The 16584-nt window shown below is 40.5% G+C and overlaps 1 protein-coding gene and 1 non-coding gene across 7 annotated transcripts in view; one reads left to right on the forward strand and one right to left on the reverse strand.

Moving 5' to 3' along the window:
• LOC131929435 (transcription factor cwo) overlaps positions 1-16217 on the reverse strand; it is a 41566-nt gene extending 25349 nt beyond the window's left edge. For 3 of the 6 annotated variants that reach the window (XM_059285643.1, XM_059285638.1, XM_059285637.1), the window contains exons 1-2: positions 15794-16217; positions 12262-13127 (exon numbers count right to left, since the gene is read on the reverse strand). In XM_059285643.1, coding sequence (XP_059141626.1) covers positions 12262-12347 — 86 coding nt within the window. In that variant the 5' untranslated portion in view covers positions 12348-13127; positions 15794-16217. The remainder of the gene's footprint in view (positions 1-12261; positions 13128-15793) is intronic. The other 3 variants (XM_059285639.1, XM_059285640.1, XM_059285642.1) reach the window with 3 other exon arrangements.
• Trnas-cga (transfer RNA serine (anticodon CGA)) lies at positions 8446-8527 on the forward strand. The gene has a single exon. It is a non-coding gene; the product is annotated as a tRNA-Ser (tRNA).
• Positions 16218-16584: the final 367 nt, after the last annotated feature.

The following is a 16584-nucleotide window of genomic DNA, read 5'->3' on the forward strand; positions in this document are numbered from 1 at the left end:
TAGATGTGTGAGTTCGACTCACAGATCTGTTGACTGGGTGGTTTTAAAGTGCTCACGATGGTCCGGTTAGCGCACGTGAAGAAGAGTAAGCAGGGTCTATAAATAGAATTGAATTAATTAGAGCTGTTTTTTTAAATTATTTACTCGGGTATTTAGCTTTAATTGTATCAAATATTTAAACCGTAAAGATTGATATGCGTGTGTGTGGGTGGGCAAATGGTGTGGGCGCTGGGTGGTTATACGATAACCGGTTTTAAATATTAAATATCTCCCTTAAAACTTAAAAAAAATCATTACAGCTAGGAATAATTTGCAACGTGCCTGCATAAATAAGTAGAATTTAAGCTTCAAAGTTCTTTAAAAAAATTGTTTTAATTTTTTTCTGCCTTTTTTTTTGCTACCAGGTTCATGCATGTGATGGAATAAAAACAGTAGGCTTTAAGTGAAAGCGTCCCAGCCTCTGACAGTTAATGGAGCGAGTTCAAAACCCGACTGGAGGAATTGTTAAGACTGGGTTATAAGATCGCGACAGGCGCTCATAAGACACAAGAACAATGGAATAGGACTAGAAATCTATATCGAAACATGCCTGACTCGCATACTGAGAAGTGCATATGTGTGTGTGTGTGTGTGTGAGAGAGAGAGAGAGAGAGAGAGTTTGTGTGTGTATGCGGAGGGGGGGGGGATGTGGGTCTCTTATCAACAGGCTAATGTAATATAATCAGCATATACAAATACACAATGCTCTTTAAAGCTTGTTTGCTCTGCTCAAAGTGAAATCAAATTACTGAATATAAAAAAAATCACACGCATTCTAAAAAAAAATATTTACTTTATTTTAAAAAAAAGTAATTGTCAGTCTAAATTTGGAACAAAACATGTGGATAGATTAATTCACGGTGGCATTTTTACGTGGTAAATAACAGGAGTCTAGCGGTGACCTAATTATTTCGAGGAAGTTTCGGAAGTCGTCCGGTCGTTGATCACGTGGGTACCACGTGTTTCATGCGCCAAGCACGATGGGATAGTTTCCTGGCTGATTTTAGTCCAGAGTCAACAAGGTTATATGATTTAAATCAGCTGGTCATTTCGTCGTCAAGTTTATATTGTTCGTGTTGTTGCATTGTAAATTTGAAATTAGTCGGTCATTTTGTAAGCAAGGGTAATTTACACAATTTACATAACTTTGCCATTTCGTCTGTTAAAAAAAAAAGTAAGGTACTTTTTTGAACTTGTGTGGTACACACGGTAAGTAAAGTAGAGTTCAGCTGTTTCAGTGATCTCGGCAATATGCCTAGGTGACTTAACATTTTCCTACTCAGAGACGTCCAACTGACACGGGATTCGAACCTCAGCATTTAGCGCAAGCAGTCGTATACACTACCATCACGCACTTTAGTCTTATTATTCAACAAAAACGCTTCACAGCTAGTGCGTCCTGACGCACGGTTCACATTCCATTGCAGAAGTTGGTGACAATCGTAGATTTCATGTCCGCCCACGCAGCCGATGACGTACTTCCGTGAACACCGCTCACCCCACAGTCCTTTGGCTAATAGAGTGATCGATTCTACTTTATCCCATTACCTCCCTTTTTGCTATTGTATCTAGTAGTCTTTAAATTAATGGGTTATTACTTATTTCATAGCTGACTGGATTAACAAAAAATTAGATACTCATGCGTTTTCATCGTAAATTAATTTACCTGTAAGAAACTATAGCATTTTTAAAAAGGCGTTTTTTCCCAATATGTTGTTTACTTTATGCATGCAACTGGGAATTTACCAAGTAACTAGTATACAAACTATAAATACTTCAATATAGCCATTAAACATAATTTTGGCTCATTGAAAACAGGGGGGGGGGGGGCCTAGCTGGATATTACCTAGGAGTCTTGTGACTAGTGTAACTTAGAACAATGTCAATCTTAACACTTTGGAGGAGGGGGGTGGGGGTCAAGCTCGAAGGCCCCTGGTTGCAGCCCCACCCCCAACCCCTTGTTACCAAACGCGTGCATACAAGTGACTGCTGAAACTGCCCCCCCCCCCCCCCCCATGCCATTCTAATGTACACTCCCCAGCCCCAACATGTCACTAGCAAGGAATTAAAATGGCCGCGGACTTGGTCACACTCCTCCACCCCCCCCCTTCCACATTTCCAGGCACGTGCATACGTTTTTGACCTGCCGGTGTGGCGAGAGTGATGAGGTACCTCACGGGAGGGAGGAGGGGGGGCGGCACGGCACTGGACGTTAGGAAAAGAGGGGAGGGCGTTTCTGAGGGAGTCTGGAACCGCATTGGACACCAGAAAAAAGGGGATGGGGGTGGGGATGTGTGTGGGGATGTGTGTGGGGATGGGGTGGGGGGGAGGGGGAAGAGTTGTATTGAACTGGACACTAGAAAAAGGGGATGTGTGTGGGGATGGGGTGGGGGGAGGGGGAAGAGTTGTATTGAACTGGACACTAGAAAAAGGGGATGTGTGTGGGGATGGGGTGGGGGGAGGGGGAAGAGTTGTATTGAACTGGACACTAGAAAAAGGGGATGTGTGTGGGGATGGGGTGGGGGGAAGGGGAAGAGTTGTATTGAACTGGACACTAGAAAAAGGGGATGTGTGTGGGGATGGGGTGGGGGGAGGGGGAAGAGTTGTATTGAACTGGACACTAGAAAAAGGGGATGTGTGTGGGGATGGGGTGGGGGGAGGGGGAAGAGTTGTATTGAACTGGACACTAGAAAAAGGGGATGTGTGTGGGGATGGGGTGGGGGGAGGGGAAGAGTTGTATTGAACTGGACACTAGAAAAAGGGGATGTGTGTGGGGATGGGGTGGGGGGAGGGGAAGAGTTGTATTGAACTGGACACTAGAAAAAGGGGATGTGTGTGGGGATGGGGTGGGGGGAGGGGGAAGAGTTGTATTGAACTGGACACTAGAAAAAGGGGATGTGTGTGGGGATGGGGTGGGGGGAGGGGGAAGAGTTGTATTGAACTGGACACTAGAAAAAGGGGATGTGTGTGGGGATGGGGTGGGGGGAGGGGGAAGAGTTGTATTGAACTTTCTATCTGTCTGCTACTTTAGCTATCAGTTTTTTTCCCAGCTGTATACTTCTTTAGATATCTGCTTTTATAGCTGTCTACTTCTTTAGCTGTTACTTATATTGCTGTCTTCTTTAGCTGTCAGCTATTTATAGCTGTATATTTCTTCAGTTGTTTGCTTCTATTGCTGTCTTCTTGTTCATATTTCAGTTATTTGTATATATATCTGTCTGTATATCTGTATGCATATCTGTCTGTATATCTGTATGTATATTTGTCTGTATATCTGTCTGTGTAACTGTCTGCTTCTGGCAGCAGTCTGTTTTACAAGTCCTCACACAAAACACACGACACAGAAGACAACCGTGTTTTACAACACCCCACACACAACATCCCACACAAACGACTTCAGTTTTTTACAGCACCCCACACACAACACCTCACACACAACACCCCACACACAAACGCAGACCAAGTTTTTTTGACCCGCGAGTCACCCTGACCTATCAATCCTCTTGAAATTATCGCGCTTCCTAATCATTTTTTTTTAAAAACACTACCACAGCAAACATAATAAGCCGCCTGGGTCAATGCAACATACCACACCGACAGCACGATTCGGAAATCAATGAGGAAAAAAATACAACCAAGAAAAAATTTGCACATGTTTGGCTAATTCTATACGCGCGCTCGTGATTAAAGACGACGAAATTTTCACGATAAAAGGTCATGCTAAACTACGAGATCTCAGAAACAGAAGAAAAAAACACCGAGACATAACCTTGTTGGAAATGTGTGATTAAAAAAAAATGGAGTTTGTTCTAGTTTTGTTAAATCAATGCTGGGGGAGATAACGGGTGTTTTGTTGGAAACTGGATAATCTCCCCTAGGCATGTTGCTCACGTGGGGAGTGTTTGTAAACATGTGACGGTCTTATCCGTACAAATAGACAGCCAAGAACAAGAACTCGTGTCTGGCAGATAAGGACGAACTCTTAGCTCAGAAAATATAAAAAAATTTGGAAGAGTAGGCTATCGGTGATTTAAAAAACAAAAAGAGAAGATTATACAATTTTTGTAGATAAAAGAATTGTCAAGGTAGAGCATGCAAAACATCGAGAGGACTGGCTTTCGAATCCTGGATGCACCATGGTCCCAAGATCTAGCAAACAGACTAACCAGCTGTCAGTTTAGAGTAAGATAGTCAAAGGCTTTACACATTTTACTTGTCGAGACTAGGATATTACCCACCACGTAGAACAATTACCCACCACCACCATTAACTATAAAATACGTTGCATGCAACCATAGCTCTTGCAGTAATTCAATACTTCAAAAAAAACAAAGGACTACCACCTAACGTTTAGGTTTAACGTTAAAATTGGTGTTACTTGGCAATTCTTTTCAACTTTCTGGGCGGCTAATACACGATGGTAATAAACTTCTCCCGCGATGGCCAAGATGACCTACCCCATTCGAACTTGCTCACCAACAAAAAAAAAAGCTTGCTAATTTTGAAAAACTAGTTCGTGGATGAAATAGATTCCATAAAATAATGTCTCATTTGTAAGTGTACTTATAAGAGTCTAGTTCATTTGTCAACAGTTTTTTTTTTTTTAAACAAAAAAAAAAAACAACAGTGTTTGGTTTCAGCGTTGTTTTTGTTATATTGCGCAAGTACTGAGAAAACAGTGAATGAACTTTCCATAATAGTAACATTACAGTGATGTCTGCCAACTATATATATATATATATATATATATATATATATATATATATATATATATATATATATATATATATATATATATATACAGAGGGAGAAAGAGATCCACTAAAGTAAAAAATCTCAGGCCTGGCCATGCCGTATAGCACTATCGCGCTAATCCATCGTCAACCCGGAAGTCTCTTGGTCTGAGGGACGCACCCCCCCCCTCCCACCCCCGGGGGCCCTACTATCGCTATCTATAACTGATATCTTAACTATAGAGGTCAGAGAAAAACCGCTGGACATTGTGCTGACCACACAAGTAATTTATCTGCCGAGGTCACGAAAATGGATCAACTTTATCTGCCCTTATGGGCTATCTGAAAGTGTACATTATTTTCGAGTGAATTGCTTTATTTATAGCCACCGTGTACACATTATTTATTATTTATATGCTTATAACTTTTTTAAAAAAATATTGTATGTATACATTACTTTGTGTAGGTTTATTTAGTTGGGTCTATAGACGCACATTATTTTTTAAATACGAGTATTGAGTTAATGATGTAGTCGACTAATGACCGAGTGTGGTGGTGATGTTGTGGTGACGAAACCCTGTCATTACAAGACAAAATGTCTGACAGGCAGCACCACACAAACCTTTGAAAAGTTGTTTTTTTCCTTCGTTCAGTGCTCACCCACGTTGACTGCACGTGCCGAAGTTTTTGGTTCAATAACGTATTAAAGCAGCCAGTTAAATCTCTGCACTATCGCTGTGGGGTGGGAGAGTGGACGAGAGTGGGGGGGGGGGGGGGCTGAAGGTAAGGCGTGGAATAGGAGTAGGGGGGAGGAAGGGTGGGGGAGCGGTGGGGGGGTAGTGGTGGATTGGATTGGTGGAGTGAACTAGAGTAGTGGGGGAGGAGGGACTGAAGGTGAGGCGTGGAATAGGAGTAGGGGGAAGGAAGGGTGGGGGAGCGGTGTGGGGGGGGGGGGTAGTGGTGGATTGGATTAGTGGAGGGGAGTGGATTAAAAGGGTGGGGAGGAGGACTGGAGATGACGCGTGGAATAAGAGTAGGGGAGGGGAGGGTTAGGGGGAGTGGTGAGGTAGTGGGGCTAGTGGTGGATTGGATTGGTGGAGTGGATTAAAACGGCGGGTGAGGGAGGACTGAAGGTGAGGCGTGGAATAGGAGTAGGGGAGGATATGGGTGGAGGAGGGTGGTGAGGTAGTTGACGGGGGAGGAGTGGATTGGACTGGGGGAGTGGACTAGATGGGTAGGTGTGGAGAAGGACTGGAGATGACGCTTGGAATAGGAGGGAAAGGGAATGGTGTTGACGAGGGGTAGGTCGGGTGGAAATATCAATACATTCTCCCTGGGACTGGGTGACATTTAACACTTGATAGATTAGACCAATTGTACATAACAGGGGTCACGATAATTGAGCTAGCCAGGTGCTCGTGGAACCAAAGTTGTTTTTGCGTAATTTCAACCGGCAAATGACATAAGCTAGCGGGGGGTATAGCTTATGGCCAGAGGGTTTGGCCTTTTACAAAGCGAAATGTGTGTGGAGTTTTTAGAGAGGGGGGGGGGGCGTGAACAGGAAACTAGCCAGTTCTAAGACGAATACGAGTTATAAAATGGTAGGATGCACTTCAAATACATATTTTTAATTTACTGATAATTTTAGTGTGCCCACGGCAGATATTTATTGGCATATTTCAAGATTACTGTAATACTCAAATTATAATATATATATATATATATATATATATATATATATATATATATATATATATATATATATATATACGCAAGAGATCGGGACCCCCCCCCCCCCAATGTAGCAATCACGCGTTTATTTTTACACTTCGATTTTATACAGTGTAAATAGCTTCCATGTAAACATGTAAATCACATGTGTCCCTTGCGTACAAGCGCGAAACATTTTCTAATACAGCCGGAGTGAGCTCCCGATAAGAGATCAACACAGAGAAAATACAATTGTTGACACAAGATCTCGTCATACAGAGTTTTGTGAGGTCGGGTCGGGTAAGCTCACAGTTACTGAACCTAAATGTCCCGAGTTCGAATCCCCCGGCAAATGAGGCTGGGGACAGCAACTCACATAGGGGAGAAAACTCCAAAGTCAAACAACACTGCTGCCTTGTAGTTGGTTCTTGGTTGGACAAAGGTATGGAAGCAGGATGGAGTCGGAAGTCAATGGCTAATATGGCGCTAATGTTGTCACGTGATACATAATACGGAGGGAACCCCTTCTAACACTTGAATTGAGAACAAAGAAGAAAGAAGAATAAGAAGCTATGAAACAAAGAAACACACCGCACACTCTCTAGTGTGACGACGTTGAGTCAGTTTATTCGAACGTCTCTGTGGTAAAGTAAAGGCGTCTGGGCATAGGCGCTGACCACATTATTCCTTCACATGCCGAGGTCACAGAAATAGGTGAACTCTTACTTCACTTGCCCCATGAACCGGCAGGTTCCAGAAAGAAACTTTAAACCTTCTTAAACGAATCAACAAGATTTCAGATCCCTACGTTTTGGTTTTTCAAAATAGAGCAAACCCGAGGCTTTACTAAGGGTTTTAAAAAAGGAAGAAATTATATAATTAATCTTTTAATTGGATCGGCTCAAATGAAATTAAAATAACACGAGCTATGACAGGGGCGCGTGGGACTTCAACATGTTTCAAAAACACGAAAATAACATTGAATTATAACATTTTAATACAAGAGAAGAAAAAATAACATTTAATTATAACATTTTAATACAAGAGAACAATAAATATCATTTAATTATAACATTTTAATACAAGAAAACAGTAACAAAAACTTAAAGACATTATTCTTTGTTCTGGATAAGTAATATATAAAAAAATTTGTTAAATAAAGGAACAACCTTGGTAAAAAAGCTACATAATGCGTTACACGTTGCTTTTATATACTTTAAGGATTTTTATTTTGATATGTTGTAAGTTCGCCGGCTGGGTAATACCACTCTAATGATGGTATGTGATGAATGCATGTGATGATGGTAGGCCTATACTCTGTGTTCACCCCCCATGATGGTATGTGATGGGTTTATGTCTGAATGGTATGTAATAGGTTCACATTATGATGGTATAGGATGTGATCGGTGAACATCATGATGGTATATGATGGTTTCATGCCATGATGGTATGTCTATATGCCGTGCTCACCCCCATGATGGTGTGTGATCGGTTCATGTCATGATGGTATATGATGGTTTCATGCCATGGGGTATATGATGGGCTCACTCTATGATGGTATGTGTTTTGATGGTATGTGATGAGTACACCCCATGACGTAAACGGTATCAGGACCAACCGCTCACCGAGATGGCCTAATTAACAATGTTTATCAGATCCCCAATCACGTGGTCGAACCTACGTATGTAGGCCAGCTAGATCGATAACTGGTTTGTATTCCGGGAGGTTCCGTGTGATCACGTGATCCTCCCAAACAAGACCCTCCTACCCCCACCCTCCACATCAATATGTAGACGAGAGCGGGCATAGAGCTCAATGCGTAGACATCGTTCTGTATGTCCTCTGTTTACATGCTCAACAACGCCCCCACCCACTTCAACATCTATTAACATCATCTGGCTTTCAAATATAGCTAGAAAGGGCCTCAATAAAATAATAACGTATAATCGTCACTATCAGTACAGTCACGATGGCCGAGTGGTTAAGGCGTTGGACTCGAAATCCAATGGGAATTTCCTGCACAGGTTCGAATCCTGTTCGTGACGCTTTACGTTTTATTTAGTAGTAGAAGACAAGTAAGGGTTCAGGTCTACAATTATACTATCTATTAAAATCTATAAATCATAAGTCTTTATTTAAGAATAGTCGTATAGACTGATGGATAACTTAACTAACTCAGATTTTTCATGAATCGGTCCACGAATTAGCATTTAGAAAAACAGTATTAGTTAGCCCCAAACCAATCTAAGTAAAAAAAAAGTTACCCTTTGACAAGTGCTCTACCTCAAGACTAACCATTGAGAAGAGTATAATATAACTTTAACTAGAGCATAATTACGTTGGCTATGGCTAGCCTACAACACAGTAGGCAGCAATATGGCTGAGCTTAAATATCCCCGTTTAAGACGCTTTTTAACTTTAAAGATGTCATCAAAAGCTCTCTCCCCCCCCCCTCCTCCTCCTGCAGCCTGCTAATGATGCCTAAAACGCTTCTCACTATTAGAAGAATGTGTTTTACAATGTAATAATCTACCGTGTAAGCTTTTACCTGATAACAGTAAAAACAAAATGCAAAATAGATATGTTCTTTTGGCGTGTGTCGGTATATTTTGTTTTTGCGTAAACCCGCGCTTGTTCGGTAGTTGGACTAGCCAGCCGCACAGCTGATAAAACAACACGTGCAGAACAAAACTGCTGATTGCCGGTTTCCGCCGTGACCCGGGTTGGGTTACTTTACGTCATCAGCCAGTCACGTGATCTGGGGGACCAGATTCAAGGTCGTTTAACCCCACAAGCGTCACACTTGTGTGTATGTTTGTGTGTGTGGTGGGGGGGGGGGGGGGGGGGTGGCGGTGTTGGCGTTGGAATGTGTATGTGAAATATATATATATATATATATATATATATATATATATATATATATATATATATATATATATATATATATATATATATATATATATATTAGTTAAGAATCCTCTATAGACCTAGCGATACTTTGGCCAAATGATGTAGAGTCCATATGTCCCTTGACCTCGGCATATGGAGGGATGGTGTGGTCAGCACCATGCCCAGCCGCCTTTACTTTCTAAACGAAAGCCAATGGCAATTGTGGGCTAAGCGACGCTAGAAATCCTAGAACAAACGACGCCGGAAATCGTAGAACAAACGACGCCGGAAATCGTAGAACAAACGACGCCGGAAATCGTAGAACAAACGACGCCGGAAATCATAGAACAAACGGACACCGGAAATCGTAGTTATTCGAACTGACGACCACAGAAGCACAGTTTAAAGTTGGCCTAAACAGACAACAGCTTCATTGAGCAGGAAGGCAGTAATGCAGGGAGGGAGTAGTGTGCACCAACATGGAAGGGAATAATGTGCACCAACAGGGCGGAAGAAGAGTGCACCAACATGAGGGAGTAGTGTGCATCAACAGGGAGTCAATAGTGCACCAACAGGGAGGGAATAGTGTGCACTAACATGGAGGGAATAGTGTGCACCAACAGGGAGGGAATAGTGTGCCCCAACAGGGAGGGAATAGTGTGCACTAACAGGGAGGGAATAGTGTGCACTAACAGGGAGGGAATAGAGTGCACCAACAGGGATGGAATAATGTGCACCAACAGGGAGGGAATAGTGTGCCCCAACAGGGAGGGAATAGTGTGCACTAACAGGGAGGGAATAGTGTGCACTAACAGGGAGGGAATAGTGTGCACTAACAGGGAGGGAATAGAGTGCACCAACAGGGATGGAATAATGTGCACCAACAGGGAGGGAATAGTGTGCACTAACAGGGAGGGAATAGTGTGCACCAACAGGGAGGGAGGAGAGCACCAAGAGGGCGGAAGTAGAGTTCCCCAAGGGGAGGGAGCAGAGTGCACCAACAGTGAGGTAGTAGAGTGCACCAACAGGTAGGTGTGAAACGTTGGCAAGCGCAGGTGTTCGGCAACAGTGCCAGACCGGCTATTTTTAGCCGCGGGTAAAATCTTTCACACGGCCGATCACGTGCACCGACCTGTTTGGTCACGTGATTTCTCGTTTAGCTATGGCGGGGCATCCGTCAGGTGTTTGCTGGGAAACAGGTGAGTGGGGGGGAAGGGAGGGGGGAGGTGGAGATGGACTACCTACTTTGCTGATTATTTTGTTTTGAATTTAGATTTCAAGCGTTCGGTTGAAAAGCTTGTTTAAAACGTCATTCTATTATAAATTAAAGCCTGCGATTGCTTGGTAAATAAAAAATCTCATCGTTTTTCTTTTAAAACTGTGTATGAATGTTTCTTATCTGTTAAACTATCTTTCCCGTGTCTATATTTAAACGCTAGCTATAACAATTAAAATTAAAACTCAGAAACTGGGGTGGGAAGGGGTTGGGAAGAGAGCATTAATATGTTGGGTAATTTGTTGAGTGCGGTGTATATTTAGCCAACTTAGCCACAGACTACTGTAGTACCACCATCACACTGCGGCCCATTTATGGCTTGCCCTTGCCGTAACCATAGTGCTAACCATAAATAATTGAAAAATATAATTACTTGCATGCGTGGTTATCTTTAGGTAAACAACACAATAGGTTCACATTCCCGCTTACTAGGACATTCACATGTTGGCCGCTAGCCTGCATATTAACATTCTAAATGCTGGACCCTAGCTTACACTTTAAATGTTGGTCCCCAGACTCCATAATAATACTTTTGGTCTACAGACTCCATATTAACATTTTAAATGTAGTTACACTGACGCCGTATGACCACTTTAAATGTTGGTCCCCAGACTCCATATTAACCCTATACTTATTGGTAACTAGACCTAGCCTTCATATTAACCCTTTACTTGCTGGTCCCTAGCCTCCATATTAACCCTTTACTTGTTGGTACCTAGCCTCCATGTTAACCCTTTACTTGCTGGTACCTAGCCTCCATATTAACCCTATACTTGCTGGTACCTAGCCCTAGCCTCCATATTTACCCTTTACTTGCTGGTACCTAGCCCTAGCCTCCCGCCATAACTCGACGAACTTTGCACGTGTACGTGCCGCAGCCGACGGCCTTGACCTCCATAAAGCATCATCTCGTGCTGATTGTGGTTTTGTTTGGGTGAGATCCGTCTATCGACCGGCCGTGGCCGTTAAAAAAAAAAATCTTTCTAAGGAAACATGCGGCAGAGAAGGGACTGGCAAGGTAGCTTTGACACGATGCCAGACGTAACTGTATGTGTGTGTGTGTGGGGGGGGGGGGGGACACAGGTGATGATGTTGATGAGGGTCAATGAGTTCAAGTCTTACAGTAGAACAATACCCCCCCCCCCCTCCCCCTTTCCAATATATGTCCTAGTTTTCGTATAGTTCTGACGATGATGAGAATCGAAACTGTATATTTCGATGTTGCATTTTTTTTCATATGTAATTGTAGCTTTTAACACAATAAACCCAATCGCCCTTACGTTTTAAAGAGTGTGACTTTCATTTAAAGGACGAACTAAGTATGATCTGATAGGTTTAAAAATATTTCTGGCAAAAGTCATACAAAAATACGTGTGTACAAGGTCATGTTCATGGAAGTGGAAATGGTGGGGGTTAGGGGGGGGGCGTGTAAAAGGTGTTATGATTTGTTCTGAATTTTACGATTATGGACAACTACAAAATCAACAATCATCTTTCACATTTATGGGTGACTCCAAGAAGTATAATCTGTTGTTTTTTAAAATCATTTATGGACTGCACGATGCATAATCTATGAAGACAGACAGTGTTGAATGTGAGTAAAACAAAACTCACCTGTCTGTTTCCGTGATCTCCATCTTTGCCCTCTTGGCGCCCGGTGGGTCGTCCATCAACGATTGGTTACTCTCGTCGCCCTCCATGTTGGTTTCCGTTGGAAAATAAATTGTACTCCTTATATGGCAATACACAAACACGCCCACTGCACAATGAACCAATCAAATTTTGAACAAACTTTTTGTTTTTGTTTTGTTTGCTGTTGCTCTCCTCTACTCCTGTAGGGTGAGTTGTTGTTTTTTTTATATTGCTCTTCTTAAGACGGGAGACACACGCATTTCACACAATACAAGAAACATCTCAATGTGTAGAAGGATTTTGAATATCTCGCAATCGCCATTTTGTTTTTTGTATTTCTCCAATAAAATTGTTAAATTAACTTTGTTTTCAATGCCTTTGATTAACACAAAGGCCTTTAAATTGGCCTCAAACTATGGACCAAAACTTTGGCCAGTTCCTTCAGAAATTCACGTCACTAATAAGAAACAAATTCAGAAATTAAAACACGTTTCAACACAAATTATAAAATTTTTATTAACTAATCTTCCACAGGTTTTTTGAGAAATGAAGTCGGTTGGAACTAAAATAAAAGAAGTTTGGTTACAAATAGGGGACAAAATAACAAACAAATTCAGCACAGTTACTGTAGTAAATTATTCCTTCTCCATGTTCCAACTGGAGCTTGCACTAAGATAAACACTTTTTTTTTCAGTCAAGTAATGTGTCCTAAAAATTCTTTCTTCGCCAGCATCATAAATCTACGTTTATATCTGCTTCATCGCCGGCTTAACAGACGAGCCTCATAGGGTTATCAATTTAGTGCACAATATACTGGGCTTTGAGCTAAATCTTCAGGCTGTTGTGATCTGCAAAACAAAATCGGAGAGCTATTTATTTCAATATATTATGGTGTTCTAAAAATGCATAATTAAAAATATATATTAAATAACGTAAACATACAGGTGCAGAAACATTTACGTAAACTCTTATTATTTTACGTATTGTATGTATACATCAGTATTAAAACAGTAGAATAAGTAAATTTAATTTTGTTATGTAACATTCTGGTCAACCTACAGTTGCCCGTGATTATATTAACTCCCCTTTTCCAGAGTTATCCAACGCGAATTGCGTAACTTGCCCGTGGAAGTAGTCCATCACTCAGCCAGCCCTGACCTTAATAATTTGCGGTCTAAATACTACTAAACGGTTCCACTGACATATGCTGTTATTTATAATGTCACCATGAAATATAACAACGCCCTGTAACATTCGTTCATCTTGGTTATTTAATTATTTTGCTGCATAATTATATAACTGGTTACATAATGGGGAGAAAACGAATCAATTATTACGGTGGGGCTAACGAACTCATTTTGGAAAGAAAAAAACTTAAGGTGTATGTGTGGATACCATATCTGTGAGTGTATCAAATATGGAGAAGTGCTAGTATGGGGTTGTTGGAGGAGGGGGTGGCTTAAATCACACATCACGTTTACTGTAAGCTTGTGGGTACGTATGATAGTTTGTAGAAAGTATATCGAAGCATTTGTGTGCTACAATCTTTTCTTTAACACAGGATCTAACCATAACCCTTAACCCCCCTCCCCGAATCTTATTCCTCGATCCTAATCTAAACTAAGCCACCACCAGAAAAAAATAAAACGAGAGGAAACTGTATAGCACGGCAATAGTTTTGAGAAAACAAACCGGAATAACAATTAAAACCTCTCGGTGTTTCTTTCAGACATGTTTTTCTCTCAGGGAGAGTGGGGAGGGGCACTAGAAACAAAGGATAACTTGTATATTCAATAATATTTTTTTGTCGAATACTTTAGCCGACCGTCGTGGGCCTACGTGTTGGACGATAATGATGGGAAACGTGGGGGGGGGGGGGGGAGTAGAAGACGAGGGAATACTCTAAATTTAAATTTAGTGCTATCCATCCCCCTCTCACCCCTCCCCACCTTAAACAAAGTCGTGACCTTTTTTTTAGAGTTAACCACCGTTAGTGTCAGCTGTATTTACCACATCTACTACCCCCCTACCCCCACCCACAGCACCACCGCGTTGCCTCCCTTTGAAATGAAACGTGTGACGTCTAGATTCGGGGCACACGTGATCACATCGCTTGCGTCATAGGTTTTAATCATCGACCCGGTCCAATAAATACTGATCGATCTAACAAAAAAAAAACGCCCACACTTTTTATAATGGCGGATCTTTTACATACATATCTAACCTCATACCGATGTTAAAGGGATAACTTTAGAACATATCTACGTATACTGATATTAAAGAGAGTAACTTTAGAACATATTTAAACAAACTGATTCAAGAACGAAAATAAAAATTCAAACCCATACTGGTTTAAGAGGTAATTCATGCAAATCTTTACTAATTCGTTGAGGGGATACTATTTTAGAATACATTTATAATTTTAAATTTCACTAGTTCGTTGAGGTGATTTTATTGTATTGCAACATTTAAAATTCAAAACTGCCCTAATTCGTTAAGGGGATATTATTTTAGAATATATTAATGATTTAAAACTGCCCAAGTTCGTTGAGGTGATATTTTAGAACATATTTTATACCACACTTTTGCTGGGATTGGGGGGGGGGGGGTATTTTAAAAGTTAATAAGATTCGATCTTTGAAAGTTTTTATTAAATAATTATAGATTCGAGCATGTAAATAGAGTTTATGTGTGTAAGTGTGCGTGGAGGGGGGGGGGTGTTATTTATTTTTTTTTGTTCAAGCCATTTGGTAAACCTAAACTCGACTTGAATACAAAATAATTTAAAATAAAAATAAACGGGATCGTAAAGAAACTTTAATGTGTTAGTGATTATTTTAAAACAGCTAATTTGGCATCTTATTTATACGGTTCAAATTAGAAGAAATAATTTAAGGAACTCAATGGACAAATTTAAGTGTGAATTCATAAATAGATTAATTATTAATTAGGTGGGCCCTAATTTTATTTTAATCACGTTTTTACAAAATCGACGAAATAATTAACAACTGCTCGGGTGATGCCTTTATTAAATCAGTTTAATGTAATAATTACGAACAATAAAATTATTAAAATGACAAATTTAGTAATTAATATTATTCTAGTTAATTAACTAATAATACTATTTCATATATTTAAACAGGAGGCTTAAATCAATTAGCCTAAGCAATAAGCTTAGAATACAAATAAATTCTCAAAGAAAACGAAATTTGATTAGGTGTTTGATAATAAATAATAATAAAATATTAAATTGAGCACAATAAAGTATTTAGTATATATATTATATATCAACAAATAGTCCTGATCATCATAATGAAATGAATTGATCTGCATATTTCCAATTTGATCTATTTTTATATTTATTATTATTTTTAATAACTACAAAGTTGCCTATTCAATACTAACAACCTTAATTAATAATTAAATTGGACCTCAAAAATAAATCAGCTCAAACTTACTAGCAGTGACACAAAATAAAAAAACAAAAACAAACAAAAAAACGAGGTATTCTCACCTAGGATCGGTCGAATGAAAGCCGAATAAAACAGAACTCACTGTCCAGCGTTGTCCGAAGAACGAGTAAAATAAAATCACCACCAGTAATGACGATATTCGTGAAGAGGGGTAATTTGCAACCCGCGCTAGCCCAGTCCGTAAACACGAAAATATCAATCACCACACAATCAATGTATGATAAACGATTCTCAGTCAAAGTATTCTTTCACAAAACACCGAAGCTATATAATCCTAATCTATCACTGATCCGTTAATTATTTTTCCCTCCGTAAAGTAGAAAACTAAATCATCCGAGTGTTTTGGGTGTAAAAAAAACGAAATAAACAGTATATATAGTGTGTTGTTACTGGCCTTTGCTAGTCATGCTTTCGCTCACGTGTCAGAAGCCGTGTTCGCCCGCAACGTCACATTTCCAGCCGAACCCCCCTGTCGAAGTCACGCGACCTGAAGCATGGGCCCGTGTTGTTTTATTCTATTTTTAGCGTCTGGTGACCGACGTTGATTGGTTCGTAAATTCTGAGGCGCTGTCAGGGAAAACGAAAACAAAATAGACCACGAGCCACTTTAAAACAAGCCAGCGCCGGCAATTAATTTAAAAAAAAAATTAATTTTGAAGATTATTTTGTGAAACAGTGCATTCGCTTATGATATAGATAAAAGACAGCTGAGATAAAAGTAATTAAAAATAGATGCCCGCTCCGCTAGGGTTAATAAAAAAAATTCTACAAGTGTACTAGCAGGTTTTTGCAGCCCGTCACGTTAACAGCTAAATCAACAAGTGGCTGCTGT

Source organism: Physella acuta, unplaced genomic scaffold, assembly GCF_028476545.2.
Source record: "Physella acuta isolate Inbredline_101_S28 unplaced genomic scaffold, ASM2847654v3 ptg001628l, whole genome shotgun sequence".
In the NCBI taxonomy this organism is placed as follows: domain Eukaryota; kingdom Metazoa; phylum Mollusca; class Gastropoda; family Physidae; genus Physella; species Physella acuta.